Consider the following 15,569-nt stretch of genomic DNA (forward strand, 5'->3'; position numbering starts at 1 on the left):
TGATCCAGAGCTCAAAGTACATCTAGATCCCAGCAATTACACACCTGGCTGTTTTCACGCATAATTCTATGTATGTAGATGTTTGCACATTGATTTAGCAACTGCAGTGATATCAGGCCATTTGTGGAGAAGAACATACACATAGGTTCATGTTACCGTTGGAACTAGAAAGCTGAGCCAGTTTTCTGAGGCAGATTGCAAGTACTCTTTTTAGGGGGTATGGTCTGTGTCTAGAGTGCTGCTTGAGTATTAGAAGGACCTAGACTCTTCCAGGATTTATTCTGTGACTTAGTGTGGTGATATTCCCAAGACTTGATATTGCCCTTCTTAAATTGAATAGAGTGTTACTATTATCTCAATTGCTGTTAGTATTAAATCCTAGTAGGATAAATAAGACCTTATTTACTTTTTCTTTTTCCATGGTATATAAAATGCAAACTGTTGGGTGTGATGGTGCATGCTTATAATTCAACTCTGGAGGCTGAGGCAGGAGAATTGCAAGTTCAAAGCCAGCCTCAGCAACTTAGTGAGGCCCTACCTAAGTAACTCAGTGAGACCCTGTCTCTAAATAAAATACAAAAAAGAACTGGGCATGTGGCTCAGTGGTTAAGTGTCCCTGGGTTCAATCCCCAGTACCAAAAAAAAAAAAAAGGCAAACCAATGCCATTACTCAGTTGAGTGCTTTCAGCCCCTGATTACTGATAGGAAGTGGAAAGATGTTGAAGCATTTTGGAGAAAAGGCCCAAGAATTCTGCCAGAATACACAGCAATCCCTGCCATGGCCAACATCAGTGTTCCTACTAGGGAGAGGCCTTTAGGAGATAAGGAGAGGGAATGTTACAGTCTACTTACCTTTCTGTGCACAGGTTTAGGAGATACATGATTTCCTTGTCACCTCCCCTCTTCATAAAAGTCTTTGGGAAAGGAGAAGCATGGTGGCATACAAAGCTAATCTGTTCTGTAGTCATAGAACAGCACTGAGAGTCATTTGATATTAGAGGACTTAGAAGACGAAATCATAGAATGATTTAGTCTTAAACCAAATATAGTAATGGCTCATACTTTTCTAAAGTTTTTAAGAGATGATTAGGAAAACAAAAATGGGAAAAATTAGAATAAAATTAAGTCCTTATTGATAAGTAGCATGATTAGGTTCAAAAACAACTGATGCTAATGAAAGTAATCAGAATTGGAGCTCCTGTCAGCATGAGAAGGTAGTTAATACACCAAAGGAAAGAGCCAGAGACAGGAAGACAGGAAGGAAGAAGGGAGGGGCATTGATAGCACTCACGCTCAGTCTGCTTTCTGAAGGGACTGGCACAGGGAATTTAGAACAAGCCACTGCCCATCCAGAGCAGCCTGCTGACTGCTGGGGCTCCCCCCTTAGCATGGAGGCCCAGTCTTCATGGGATGATCAGTCCAAGGTGATTGAATGGGGAGGGAGACCCTGGGAATTCACAGGAGGCAGGCGAGCACACAAATGCTCTGCTAGCACCCCAGAAGTGTACTTCACAGAGTAACCATGCCTGCATGCCCCACCCTACCCACAGTGTGGTGCACTGGTGTCCAAGCTGACAGAATTGCAGGACAAGTTCAAGGTCAGCCAGAAGGAGATGGGGCAGCTGCAGATGGAGCAGTGTGAACTCCTGGAGGATCAGAGGAGGCTGCAGGAGGAGCAGGGCCAGCTGCAGGAAGAGTTGCACAGGCTCATATACCCCACACCCAAGTGTGGCCTCTTCAATAAGGTATCCACAGCTAGTTAAAGGCTTCTGCCTATGAAGAGGCTGCATTGAAAAACTGTGACTGTCCCTGGGAAACATAAATGGGTGGGGATTGAACCTTTTCCTTTCTTAGCCGACATTCCTTCCTTTCTCCCAATCTCCCCACATTAAACAGATCCACAGAGCTAATTCAGGTTTTTCCTCATAAGGGCTTTAAATCTTAAAAATACATTTTATGCTCAGGAATCTGCAACATTTTACTTTTAGTACCTCTTGAGTAAATGCACCTGAAAGTACTTTGTTAACTACAAAATACATTCACAAACAAGAGGTCGTTGCTATTCAATGAGTAGGTCTTCATAGAAAACCCCCTCCCCCAATCCTGTGCCCAGGGGACTGTATGAAGAAACTAACAACAAAGATTGGGGGAGCTTAAGACTTGCCATTGAACTGCCATTCTTCCTCCTTCCTCTGCTCTACTCAGAGTCAGGAGCTGCTTGCAAAGTTACAAGACCTATGTGAGCTGCAGCTGCTCTACCAAGGCATGCAGGAGGAACAGAAAAAACTGATACAGAACCAAGAGTGTGTATTAAAAGAACAGTTAGAGGCACATGAAGAGCTACGAGGTCTCAAAGAGTCTCATTTCCAGGAAGTATTGGAGAATCCTGAGGATGCCAAAAAGCATAAGTTCTCAAATTCTGGTCAGAACAAGGTAATCATGGGAAAAGAAAGGGAGATGGGTCGCCAGAGCACACCAGCATTGCAGGGAAAGAAGCTACCCAGAAGGGTCAGAGTCAGGAAGGCCTATTTGGCAGGAGACAGATGAAGCCTTGACCTTCACCAGCCAGAGCCACCATAGGCTCCATTATGATGTGGCCTTAGATGCACTGGGGACCTCACCCAGAGGCATGCCAGCTGAAGTCCTGCAAGCACTTAGAACAAAGCTGGGATGACCCAGAGGTCTGTAATCTGACCATTGGACTCAGTCCCATTGAGATATCATTTTCAAGATTTATAATATCAATTCAGTGTTTGTTTAGATTCCTGTGGACTGACTCTAAGTATGTCATCCTTTTCCTATGAGTTCAAAAGTACACTTCTCCATTTTTAAAATCTATATAACCTTTTGCTGCCTTCTATGAGGCTAATCTGAGCCCATTCATCTCCAAAGGAAACATTCCTATTCAGAGTTCTCAATACTGACTATACTCTCTTCATTGGGCTAGATCAGGAGTGTTCGACCAGAAAATTGGTTTGTCTCAAGCTCTTATCAGGAGGTCAGGCATATTGAGGTCACACAGTCAGAAATTTCCATGCAAGTCTATTCAGAGTTGGGAGATAGATTTGGTCTGAGGTCTCAGCATGAAAAAGGAAGAGCAGGTGGATAGCTTTAATTTAGGCTGAATCTGTTCCTTCAAATATTAAACTGAACAGGAGAACTAGGGAATAGCAATAGTTCAAACTATGAGTCTTGGTCACATTCCAGGGGCATCAAATATCTAGGCTGAAAGCCTGGGTAACACAGAGACAGGGATCCAGGTATAAAGTATTTCCTTAACTGATCAGATCTCATCCTAGGCATAAGCAACCAAGAAGGCAGGCCCAGAGAGCCTGGGAAACATGCCCAGGAGGCCAGGTTCAGAATCAGGGCAGGAAGTAAAGGACCAGTGATAAGACCTTGATTCCAAGCCTATACCTTCTCAGGAAGGATTTACTTAGAGGTGCACATTTGAATCCAGAGCTGGTTTTAACATTAGGGGTTGGGTAGAAGACCAAGCCTAAAGATCAGGATAATGGATACACCTGACTAAGAAGAGGGTGAGGTAGTGAGCCAGGATGTCCTTGAGACTACTACGCTGCTCTCAGGAGAGAAGGATGTGCCAGAGTGCAGAAACCAGCAGAAGTGGGAACCCCCAAATCATGGAGTATCTGCCCTGGGAATATTTTCCCAAATGTACAGAAAGCTGACACATGCCCAATCACCTGGAGGCTTAAGTCAAAGATATAGGTCTGGGGAGTCTGAAGGGTAGGTATGCACTTCTCTTAGGTATGCACTTAGACACTGGGACTGAAATGTCTTTTAGAGTAATGGTGATGTCTCCCACCCCTACCCCTGGCAGTCCAAGTTGCTCCTGGAGGATCTACAGGCTCTGAAGGCGCTGTATATCTCCAGTCAGAAGGAACAGGAGCTATTGCAGCAGGAGCATGGGAGGCTCCTAGAGGAGCGGAAGAGGCTGCAGGCAGAGATGCAGCTCTGCCTGGAAGAAATGCAGCTGCTCCAAGTGCAGTCCCCCTCAATAAAAATGAGCCTTGAGTCCTGCAAGAAGAACTCTGACAGTGTGATTCCCAGCAGTGAGAACTTTCACAGGAGTTATGCAAGCACCATTGATGGCAAGGAAAGTTTTCTTAAGAATTATGGTACCAACCAGGCCAGCAGTGAGTCCTTCCTCAAGAGCTATGCCAGCACTATGGGTGCCAGTGAGACTTTTGCAAAGAGTTACCTCTCCAGTGGCAGCAGCATCATCTCTAAGAAGAGTTATGGCACCACCAGTAGTTCTAACAGTTATCATAAGAGTTATATCAGCAGCATCGCTGATGAGGAACCAGTTGTGCCTGAAGACATGGAGGTAACCATCCTCAGGTTAGGCAGGGGATTATAGGCTCTTGTCTTTCTAAAGAGAAATGTCACCAGGGGAAGGGCACAAGAAGTGAGATGGGAATGGGGTCAGAGCTGACCTGGGAAACTCCTGGAAGCAAGCAAGGCTTTCACTCATGGTGGCCCTGCCTCCTCTTCAGTCCCTCTCCTACAGAGGTGCCCCCACAGGACTGAGGACTGTCATCAACACAGTCAGATACTCCTTATGGGGAAAATTACAGTGTCTCCCTGGGCAGTTTCAGATCCCTGTGGCCACTGTTTTGTGTGCAGGGAAGGGCCTAGCAAAGTGTGGGGCAGAGTCAGAGCTTCTTGGGGTGCCGTCATTGCTCACCTACCCCCTGCAGCACTTTGAAACGGTGGCCAAGGTGCTGACCAAGCTGCAGGCAGTGCAGGCCCTGTACCAGGTGAGCCAAGAGGAACATTCCCGACTGCAAGAGCAGATGAGCACGCTGGTGGACCAACAGAAATCACTGAGGGAAGAGCTGGAGACCTGCGAAAAGGAATTCAAGGAGTGCATAGAAAGCCTGGAGAAATCTGCAGCCCCCCAGAACGACAGGAGTGAGGTAACTGATGCCAGGGAGGCAGGGTTTCTCCTAGGAGTCCCAAAAGCCGGAGGAGGGGATGGCTACTTCAGAGAGAATACAAATATACAGCAGACAGGGAGACTGAATTCCAGCAGGCCAGGAAGTTTGCTGCATGTGGTGGACACCGCTCAATCTGAGGGACATTTCTCAGGTGCCCACTGAGCTAGTCATCTAGACACCTCTTCTGGAACTATCCTCTTCTTCCTTTTATTATTTCTCTCTTTTGCTCTATGTCCTAGAGAACTTCTGTGGAGCTATACTTTTTCACTTTCCAGTTTTCTTTATTATTTTGTATGCATTTGTCCAGTCTCCCCAGCTAAACTATAAATACTTCAAGGACAGACCACATCTTCTTTTGGGTCTCTCAATAATGCCAAGAAAAGTGCTCTGCATTTGCTAGGATGGGAGAAGAGGCATTGTCTCTGATGTTGTTCACATTCCAGTGAAAGGGTCTCTATGCATCTGGGAAAGATCACTAGACCAAGTAGTGCCCACCAGGTGGATCCATCACCCAAAGAAGACAAAACCTGAGATTAGGGAGCTGGGTTTTAATTTGCCTGTTTCTTGAGGGAAGGTATGGAAGCCTAGTACACTCTCAGATGTGTGCAACATAGCTCCTTAAGTCAACATACCTATGAGAGAAATGGGTTGGGTGATATAGGAGTTCCCATCAAAACAATAATATAAATTATTCCCCAGACAAGTTATGCAAAGAAAAAAAAAAAGCCCACAAAACAAAAAAACCCATAATTTGTCTTTTTTTTTTAATCTTGTCAGATGTAAATTTCAGATGCCTCTAGTTAGGGAAAAGCTATTTATAAAACTGTTTAAGAGGCTTATTTTCCAGTTTAATGTTTTCTTTATTGTCTACTTCCTCATGGGCTTTAGCAGGTAGATATCTGAAGCAGTGACCCCCAAGCAGGGCCCAGGCTTATTGCAAGGGCCCAGCTCTGGGTAATTGGCCCCACTACCAACAGATCAAAGAACTGCAGACCAAGCTGCGGGAGCTGCAGCTGCAGTACCAGGCTAGCATGGATGAACAGGGGCGGCTCCTGGCAGTGCAGGAGCAGCTGGAGGGGCAACTGCAGTGCTGCCAGGAAGAACTCCACCAGCTTAAAGAGAGAAAGTCGTCCTATGTTGGCAAAGAGGCCAGGGGAAAGAATGGCAATAAGAACATGAACAAGAATGCCAACGGGGTTAAAAAGAAAAAGGTGACCAAGCCATCCTATGACAATTCTGAGGGCAACTTTGAGAACACAAAGGTGAGTCACAGCTCTAGCACCCATTTTGTTAGGAGGGTGGAGGAGGCGCTGGGAGGAATAATCATCTCCATGGCCATTTCTGCCAGGTGAGGTTCTTGTACAAAGGCTTCTGGGATCCTTAAGTGTCACCAGTAGTTGGGACTCCCTTTTCTCAGGAGTGGTGGGGAGGGAGGATGCAGTGCCTTAAGCTGAACAACTGTTCCCACTGGCCCAGCCCCATTTCCAGGGCCTCTGTTCTTCCTGAGTTACATGTGCAAGAGAAGACCAACCAGATACAGGGAAAGGGATTTATTCAGAATAGTTGTGTACTAATAAGTGAAAGGATTGGGCACTATAAGAGTCACCGTGAGGGGTGGGAAGGAAAAGCAGAGGCACAGAGCCCAAGAATTGTGAGCTGTTTGAAAGGGCTTAATGGCCGGTTAGAGTATTGGCCCCAAGAGGTTAGGTGTGACTACCTTCCACATTATGCTCAGAGAGATTGGCTTGCAGTCCGAGAACATAGCACTACATCCTGGCACAGTAACATGTTGCAATAGTTTTCTGAAGATAGTGCAGCCCTGTCAAGAGAGTAGGATTCTTCATGGGTAACAGCAGCCCTCATCCTGCCCTACCTCCACCCTGCAGTCTCTGGAGGTGGTACTGTACTACACGGCTAGCCAGAGCCAATTAGATGAGCTAGCAAAAGAGGAGGAAAAGAAAGAGGAGGTGGGAGAGCCAAAACAGGAAGAAACAAAAGAGGAAACCATGGAGCTTCACTCAGATGAGCTAGCTACTGAGCCAACAGATACTAAGGAGGCTAAGACAACAGAAGATCACGAGGAAGAAAATGAAGAGTACAGTGAACAGAATAAGGAAGAAGATAATGAAGAAGACGATGACAATGACTCTTCCCCTGAGACTTCTGAGGAAAACAACCCTCTTAAACTTTCTGAAAGTAAAAAGGTAACCACAACCAAAGGTTGGATCAAGTGGGAAATGGGCCTTGGGCTCAGGCACCCTGGTGTTCAGGACTGGCCCTGCCAAGGATGGGCTTCTATCAGAGCATAGGCAAACCAGTGCAAGGGTTGGTACTCAGGGAACTGGGTATGCAGAAGGGTTGGAGAATGCAGTTCCTCTAAGGGAAATGGCAGGCTTAGACCAATTTGTTATGGAACCATCTCACAATGACCACCTTTTCTGAGGACCAAGATGGGATCTCTGGAGTCTTGTTTCCTTACATTTGCATAGTAGCCCTTGTTATGTTTCTCTGTCAAGAGGGTTCCCTCGTTCCTGTCTTTGCACTACATGAAGGACCTTAATAGTGTGAGGCCTTCTACGGAACATTTCTGTCAGCTTGGGCAAGTCACTCAGTCCTGTTTTCCATTGGTACCATATTAGGTTTAACCTTTGTCATTGCTGTTAGGGGGTATGGGGAAGGTGATAATCTCTTTTTATAGGCTTGTGCCACCCATTGGGTTCCAAATACTGCAGGACATGAGGGTGGGGTGGGGGGGTGATAAGAGTGATTACAACAGGGGCTTTATCTGGTCCATGACTAGCTATAGCCCTAACCCCTTTGGTTGTTGGATCTTTGAGAGATTATGGTAGAGGTATTATGGGGGGAGGTATGCCAGGATAACAAGCATAATTTACCAACTGTACAGAAGTATTTCCATCTTAAAAACTGGTCCATCTGTATAGGTATGTACCAGCTGAATTCCTGCCCTGGGTTTTTTGGGGGCTCTGGGGTTTGAGTACTTCCTGAGAAAGTCCTCAGTTTATAGTATAGGTCCTTTCTGTCCCTCTAAACACAGGAAAGGAAATAAGTCTCTTGTGCCAGGATAACCCAGTCAATTCTAAGGATAGCTGGAATTTTCCAGTCATTCATTCTGTAGCATTGGTTAAGGATCCATTGTGAAGTTCTCTGTTAACCTTGTGGCAGAGGACTACTACCTAGGATGTAGACCGTAGAAGCAACTGCTACATTTCTTTGAACTCCTCATATTCTACCACATGGTGGTTCAGAGCTTCATAGAAATCTTGAGGGACCACATTTATAAAGCCAGATCTGATTTTTGTACTTCAAAATCAAGTCTATTCCTTGTGTCTATGCATGGAGTTACCCCCTTTGCCCCAGTGGGTCCTGTACTTTCTCTTTTTGTGGGGCACTCAGATGGTATATTTATTATTGCCTATAAAATTCAGTTTCTCTAGACAACTGTTTTGTCAAAGAACTAACCCTTCTCCATTGTCTTAGTGCACTTTCTCTCACAACTAATGTACCAGATTCCTAGGGTATCATAGGAACTAGAGCTTAAAATTCTAAGAAACTTGATAGAAAATAAGCCAGATAGATGACCTGGCCAAAGACGGGCTTTTCCTATAGTGATTAGGAAGTGTCCACCCTATTTCTCTAAGGAAGCTCAGTTTACTCTGGAGCTTCACTTTTCCAGAGTCCAGCCTACAACAAAGGTCTAAGTGCAGATAACTCCTGCTTGACCAGATATGAGAAGTACACGACAAGACAGAAAACAGGCCTTGCCCCAGATGTGGATCTAGCTGCTGCTCAACCCATTCAATTTTGTGACTTCTGCAGGCTGCCAGTGGGAAGAACTCCTCTGCTCTCCTCAGGGCCCAGGGGCAGAGAAGAAATGCTACTATTCTACCCTACATGATTTTTAACCTCTGGATTCTTTTCTCTTTCCCCTTTGTTTTCTCATCTTCATTATCTGTTGGATTCGTGTGTTTATGTCTTTTCATACCATTTCACATCTCCTGGTCTCTCCTTGTGCTTTTCTCTCATTTGACGTGTTGCAGCCATCCCCTGCCCCCGATCCCCCCATCTTCTCCTTGCCTCTTGTAGGCCTGGTGGTCATATCGGCTCTGCTCTGGTGCTGGTGGGCTGAGACATCATCCTAACGCAGGTACTGGTATTGCTTCCTCCTCTTTCCTCTCAGCTGCTTGCTTCTTGCTTTGGCCACTATACAACAGGTGATGCTCAGGTCTGTTTTACCTCGGCTTTTCCTCCAGCTGTCACAATGCCTATAACTTCTCGAGCATGTCTTCATGGAGTACAGAATGCACAGGGAGTTGGAATGTTTACTAAAGGCATGGTTTGAGTTTCTATCCTTTGCTGGGAAAAAGTTGGATTAACCCAGCACTGTTGCTACTATCAAAACTGCCCAACTACTTCTGATGAGCTGATGTTTGTCTGAAAGGCTGCCTTGGGCCCTCTTTGTCTTTTTTAACCCCCAAGCCAATTTCTCATCATTGCTTCTATGCAGGATGACAAAATAAGGAGTCACTCCCTCTTCCCATGGAGGGGGAAGGGGTTAGAAGAGCTTTAATTCTTCTGATCTCCCCAGGAGCATTCAAATGAGAGCAACCTAAATTGATCCTTCAACCTTGATGAAAGTGGAACTGAACCCCTAACCATATTGTGCACCTTGTCTTGAAAAGTTCTCTGGTTTGGGTACTTCTAGCCTTCAGAAAAATTAGAAAAGAATACCAGGAAATATTTTTTAGTTCTCTGATTATCCCTTTTGGAGGCCGGATTCCATTGTAATTGATTTCCTAAGCTAAGTTTTCTAAAGAGAATACAGTACTAATGAAAAGTTTGTACTAGCTACAGATGTAAGTATTCTTAGGAAATCAAGACTGATACATTCTGGGCACCTCCCAGTTGGCCCCAGTTCATGTAATCTTATCTGTCAATGGAATACCAAATTCATGAGGCAGATTGTGGTCTCATGGCCCTGGGGTTCCACCTGTTTTCTGGAACCCATACACTATTCCTTCTTGTTCTGTTTTGCCTCCAATCTCATGTTCTCCCTGCCGCTTTCCCTCCCCTATCCTCTCTTCTCACATCCCTGTAAGTGAGGTGTAGTTGGCTTAAGGCATAGGTTTGGAGGGCAGCCGAAGCATTTTTTGATGGTACCTCTCACCGTTTCCCTTTCTGTCCCTCCTTTTTTCTCTTTCCTATTATACTTCATGACAGTCTTTAGCTTCTTTAGTGACAGCAGTCTCTCCTTACATCTTTTCCTCCACTGCACACCCTCAGATGTCTTCAGTACCTATAAAGTAAGACCCAAAGCACCCAGCTGTAGCCTCTCACCAGACCCTATCAGAATGAGAGGAAAGAATTGTTGCCTAAAGTTCCTCTCACAGCAGCCTCTTATTCCCAGAGCTCTAGTTAAGCTCTGACTTGAGGTAGCATAGTGTAGTAGAATGTGTGACTGACAAGTGGTGAGGAGAGCTTGGTCGAGTCTATCTTTTCTTACAAAGCTTTGTCTCAGCAAAATGTGTCATCTGAACTTAATTTCCTCAAATATATTATGTTTGACTAAGCTCTGTGTTCCTCACCAGGCTTCTATGAGGATCAGATAAGTGAATGTATATGAAAGTACCATAAAGTATCAATAACAAAAAGAGCATAAACTTATATAATACATACTGTGTGTTGGACACCCATATATCACTACATATATTAATTAATTTGATCTTTACAGCAACCCTAGGAGGAAGCTCTACTATTGTCATTTTAAACATGATAAAACTGAGGCATAAAGAGGTGACTAAAAGCCTGGAAATTGTGAATTGGATTTTAAGGACTTAATATTAGCTACAGATAAAAACTCTAATTCCATTTTTTTCCCATTTTGAGCACTTTTCTCTAGTTGGCTCCAAGTAGCAGGAAGATGCCATATACTTCTGTTTATGCAACCTCAAATCTCATTAGCTTTTTTGGTAACTAATGTCATCGATTTGCTTCATGTCTTGTTTATAAAACCCCTTTGTACATTGCTTATGCTAAGCATCACCTTCTGATTCTGTACTAGCATTTGATTGTTTTGGATCCAAAGGCAGAAATTTCCTTTTATCCATATCAGATATAGTCCATTGTTCTAACCTATGGAGTGTTTTGTTTGTTTGTTTGTTTTTATCTTGGCCCTCTGTTTTCAAAATATTGATTTTCCTTGTCAGCTCCATGTTATCCTCAGGGGTGACAAGCCCACCAGGAGGACTTTATCCTCCTGATGACTTCATCCAAGTCACAAGCAAGGACCCAAGCCAGGAGTGGTGGTGCATATCTGTAATCCCAACTCCTTGGAAGGCTGACACTGGAGGATCATAGGTTTCAATCCAGCCTGGGCAACTTTGTGAAATCCTGTTTCAAAATAAAAAATAAAGGCTGGGGATGTAACTCAGTGGTAGAGTGCCTCTGGGTTTAATCCCTAGTACCAGAAAAAAAAAAAAAAAAAGAAAGAAAGAAAAGAACAGAACAGTGGGTATCCAACTTCTAGGGTGCCAGTTCTCTTTTATTTAGCTTATTGACCACTTAACAAATGGTCATCCTAATCTTATTTCCTCATGTTATCTGCAAGAATTTTAAGAAAAATCTTGTCAAACACCTTGGTTAAGTCTCAAAACATGATTTCCTTGATCTATCAATTTAATAATGCAGTGCAGAAGCCTGCAATTTCTAGAAGCCTGTGATTTCTTGAAGCCTATAACTTCCTCCTTTGGAAAACCCAAACCATTCCTTTGTGTCCAGTCCAGAATCTTGATTCTGCTCAATGTATAGTGCACCAGTTAGCATTTATGGATTTCAGCTCTTTCCTCCTTTAAGAACATTAGACTGACATTTTTAGCAATGTGCATCAGGATATTAACATCTATGCATGTAAACATTTTTCCTAGCACCCTTCTCAGTTATTTTCTTTGTAGATTAGTCTGTATATGCACTTCCAACATTATTTTTGCTTTCTATTAGATATTTCTTGTTCCACCGTGTAACTATTTCTACAAATTTAGAGGATTTTCTTTGTTATTTATAGTTATCTTAAAATCTTTGTTTTAGATCAGTTATTCTCTGAGCAAATGTATTCTTATTAATGGATTTTATTCCATCTTTACCAAAAGACATCCTTTTACTTTATGCCATAGCTCTTGACTCAATATTAAAATTTCATCTTTCACATAATAAGTAAAAAGAGTAACAAAAATGGGAACTATTTCCCCAAGTATGTATTTTCTTATCTGAGGTTTCATTTCTTAAAGGGTATTTTGTGGATCTCTTCTGATGGTGTTATTTGTTGCCCATGAATCAGCAGAGTTCTCCAGTGGCCAGCAGTGTGTAGAAGGCTCAGCATACTACAACACATGTGCTAGGAAGCCAGTCCACACTCTTTTGACATTTGCTTCTCAGGGCAATTAACACTTCCCTTGAATTTCCTTGAACTGACATCCTTCTGTGCATAAGGTCTGGCTGTATAAAGGACCTCCTGTGCACTTGTACTCCTTCACTTCCCTTCCTTCCTCTTGGCTCTGAGTTGTTTCTCCTTCACAAAGCTTACTAGGAAAGGCCACTTTCCCTGAAGATCCAGCTTTACCCTCTCCCTTCTTGCTACAGCATCTACCCTTTCTCAAGCATCCTCATGGAGAATCTGCAATCTGGCCCATGAGCTTGCCTCCACATTTAAGGACCAGTATTCTCATTCTTTGGGGAGAAAGGAAGACTTACACACAAGTGTCACCTGAGGTGACATGTACAGTGTTGCACCCCATATCTAGTGTCAGGAAGAAGAGACCATGTGATCTCCACCGCTTACCTGGGAGGTGAGAGAAGCTGAACCATGATGTTCCTGAGGTGTCCCTTTCTGGCACAAGCCGGCAGGTGATTTCTGGCTTTGGGAAGGGTTCAGAAGGCTGGAAACTCACGTTTTTCTTTGGTCCCCACAGAACATGTTTGGGATGTGGAAGCCTATGGCATTCTTGGCTATTGCAGCTGTGGCTCTGTATGTGTTACCCAGCATGCGACTGCAGGAGTCAGAGTTCTGCCTCATGGAGTGATGGCAGACCTGGGCCAGCCGAAAGGGCAGATCCCCAGGAGCCACCACCCTCACCTTTGGGCAGGACACACTATGCCAGAGCTCCCACCTCATTCATGTCCCATGTGTCCCCACCCATCTCCTTAGCCTCAGCCACTGAAGCTGGAAAGGCTTATGGGAGCTTCTGTCTCCCATCTCCTGCCTTGTATAAGATCCTGGGTTCCTTGTAATTAAATATCAACCCAATTACATGAGACTTTGTGGCTCTTTATTTACTAAATGCTTCATACACAACCAGAACAAAGCAGCTCCCCTTCAACCAAGTACTTCGCGTAAGGATCTGGCTCCTAAATATGATTTCTCACCTTACAGATGACCTCAGAAACAAGTCTGGCTCCCTGTGCTGCCAGCTAAATCACAGAGGGGTTGGTCTGTACCTGTTAACTTAGCTCAAGGAACTCTGAGCATGGAAAAATGGAGGGGGTCCAAAAGACCTCCCCTTATGTTTTCTGTACCCATACCCCTCCCTGTATGAGGATTTCCCAAGATCTGTGTGGGCATCTTCATGGATTCGTCCTTATGACTCAAGGGGTTTGCTCAGATGACTTTTTCATCAGTCAAGTTCCTGGCCATAAACAGGATACTCAAAACTTTAACTAAAAGAGATCAATGAAGGAACTAAGCACAGAAGGCAGGGTTAGGAGAGCCAACAAGGAATGGCAACACAGCCAGGTCCTAGCACTAGTGGAAAGCTGTTGCCACCTCCGCTGGAAGGGGAGGGGAGGAAGCAAGAGCTGGAGCCCCAAAAGGAAACCCAAGCAGGAGTGCAGTGCCAGGGCCCTGAGGAAGAGGGAAGACTTTTTAGTCCTGGCCGTTTCCTCTTACCTGCCTGCTTCCTGTTGGTACCTCTGGTTGATTGAACCCAGCAGGGAGCCAGAGAGCAGAGGTGCCCAGTTGATATGATCTTTCAAGGTCAGCCTCCTGGAGCTCGGAGCAGGACATAAGATTGAGAACAATCTAAGGGGACAGCAGAATGGCCAGATAATTTATGTGTATTCCTGTTTTACCTTCGTTCCTCTTCATGATTGGTTGTTCTCATTGTGAGTGTTGGCACATGAAAGAAAGACCCTGAGTGTATTGAACCCCCATGACCACTGGTTTCCTGGGGACTCTTCTTTCTGCCACCAAAGGACTTTGTTCCATTCAACCAAGCATGTGGAGCAATGTATGGACACAGAGAATGGATGGATGCTGAATGGATGCTGCTGAGCTCCAGATGAGTCCATTTCTTCCCAGCCCTTGCCTAGGGGGAACAGCAAGAACATGTAAAATGAGGAGTTCAAATTTACCCATTTACCCATCCTAGAGAAGTGATAACTGAACTAGAAGTCCCTTCTGGCAGGACTAAAGTCAGTGCCAACACTGGGACCAGCCCCTTATAAACATGGCTGTGACCAGGCAAACTGAGGGTGGTGCCACTTGTTCTTTTTCTTTTCAAGTGACTCTTCTCTGAAGATCATCCTGATTTAGGGTAGCCTAATCCATTTCTATTCCAAGTGACCCAGGACCAGCAGCATCAACATCACCTGGGAGCTTATTAGAAAGGCAGAGTCTCAGGCCTGCCCCAGACCTCCTGACACAGAATCTGTATTTTAACAAGACACATAGGTCATTAGTATGCCTAGTAACATTGGTAACGAAGGTAAACAGGAATACACATAAATTATCTGGCCATTCTGCTGTCCCCTTAGATTGTTCTCAATCTTATGTCCTGCTCTGAGCTCCAGGAGGCTGACCTTGAGAAACACTGCCCTCACCAGTTGTATTAAGGTTTTATGTATTCAGTCATTACCTAATTCAAGAAATTCCTTTGTAGCTACCTGGTACTACTTGATTCTGAGGGTAGTGAGACCCTGCTTCTTATTCAGTTTACTCACCAACAATTGCTTGGAAAACAATTTGGAAAGGACCAGAAGATGACCTATAGCCAAGTGCTATGGCCCGAATGTCTGTGTCCCCCAAGAATTCATGTTGAAATCCTAATCTCCAAGATGATGCTATTAGGAAGTGGGACAAAGCTCTCACAGTGGGTTTAGTTTCCTTATGAAAGAGAACTCGGACCCCTTTACCCCTTCTGCCATGTGAGGTTACAATGAGAAGACGGCTATGAGGAAGGGTGGCCTCACCAGACAAGGAATCTGCATGTGCCTTACCTTGAGCTTTCCAGCCAGAAGAAAAATGATAAATTTCTGTTGTTTATAAGCTATCCAGTTTACAATATTTTGCTGTAGCACTTAGATAAGCTAAGAAATCAAGGATCGCTTGGATTTAGAAACCAAGATGGAGATCAGGTTCTGAGTAATAATGACAGGAATGTGGGCTTGCCTTTCCCCAGCCTTTAGGACACTTGCCCCTCTCTGTGCACTTTAGAATCTCTTCCCCTTCCTTTGGTTTGAATCTGGAGCCACCTGATCTTGTTGATCGGTGTTACCAAAACATGTGAAAGAGGTCTCCTTGTTAAATGTGAAACATTTGTT

General features: G+C 44.4%; 1 protein-coding gene across 18 annotated transcripts in view; it reads left to right on the plus strand.

The window, feature by feature from the left end:
• Positions 1 to 13,281, plus strand: part of Ccdc136 (coiled-coil domain containing 136) — a 28,335-nt gene extending 15,054 nt beyond the window's left edge. For 5 of the 18 annotated variants that reach the window (XM_015488323.2, XM_048786082.1, XM_048786084.1 and 2 more), the window contains 7 exons: positions 1,551 to 1,745; positions 2,206 to 2,433; positions 3,842 to 4,348; positions 4,722 to 4,940; positions 5,939 to 6,223; positions 6,848 to 7,165; positions 12,944 to 13,281. In XM_015488323.2, coding sequence (XP_015343809.2) covers positions 1,551 to 1,745; positions 2,206 to 2,433; positions 3,842 to 4,348; positions 4,722 to 4,940; positions 5,939 to 6,223; positions 6,848 to 7,165; positions 12,944 to 13,054 — 1,863 coding nt within the window. In that variant the 3' untranslated portion in view covers positions 13,055 to 13,281. Of the gene's footprint in view, positions 1 to 1,550; positions 1,746 to 2,205; positions 2,434 to 3,841; positions 4,349 to 4,721; positions 4,941 to 5,938; positions 6,224 to 6,847; positions 7,166 to 9,019; positions 9,127 to 12,943 lie in introns of all 18 variants that reach the window. The other 13 variants (XM_048786092.1, XM_048786093.1, XM_048786095.1 and 10 more) reach the window with 8 other exon arrangements.
• The last annotated feature ends 2,288 nt before the right edge of the window (positions 13,282 to 15,569 follow it).

The sequence above is a fragment of the Marmota marmota genome, unplaced genomic scaffold (genome assembly GCF_001458135.2).
Source record: "Marmota marmota marmota unplaced genomic scaffold, marMar, whole genome shotgun sequence".
In the NCBI taxonomy this organism is placed as follows: domain Eukaryota; kingdom Metazoa; phylum Chordata; class Mammalia; order Rodentia; family Sciuridae; genus Marmota; species Marmota marmota.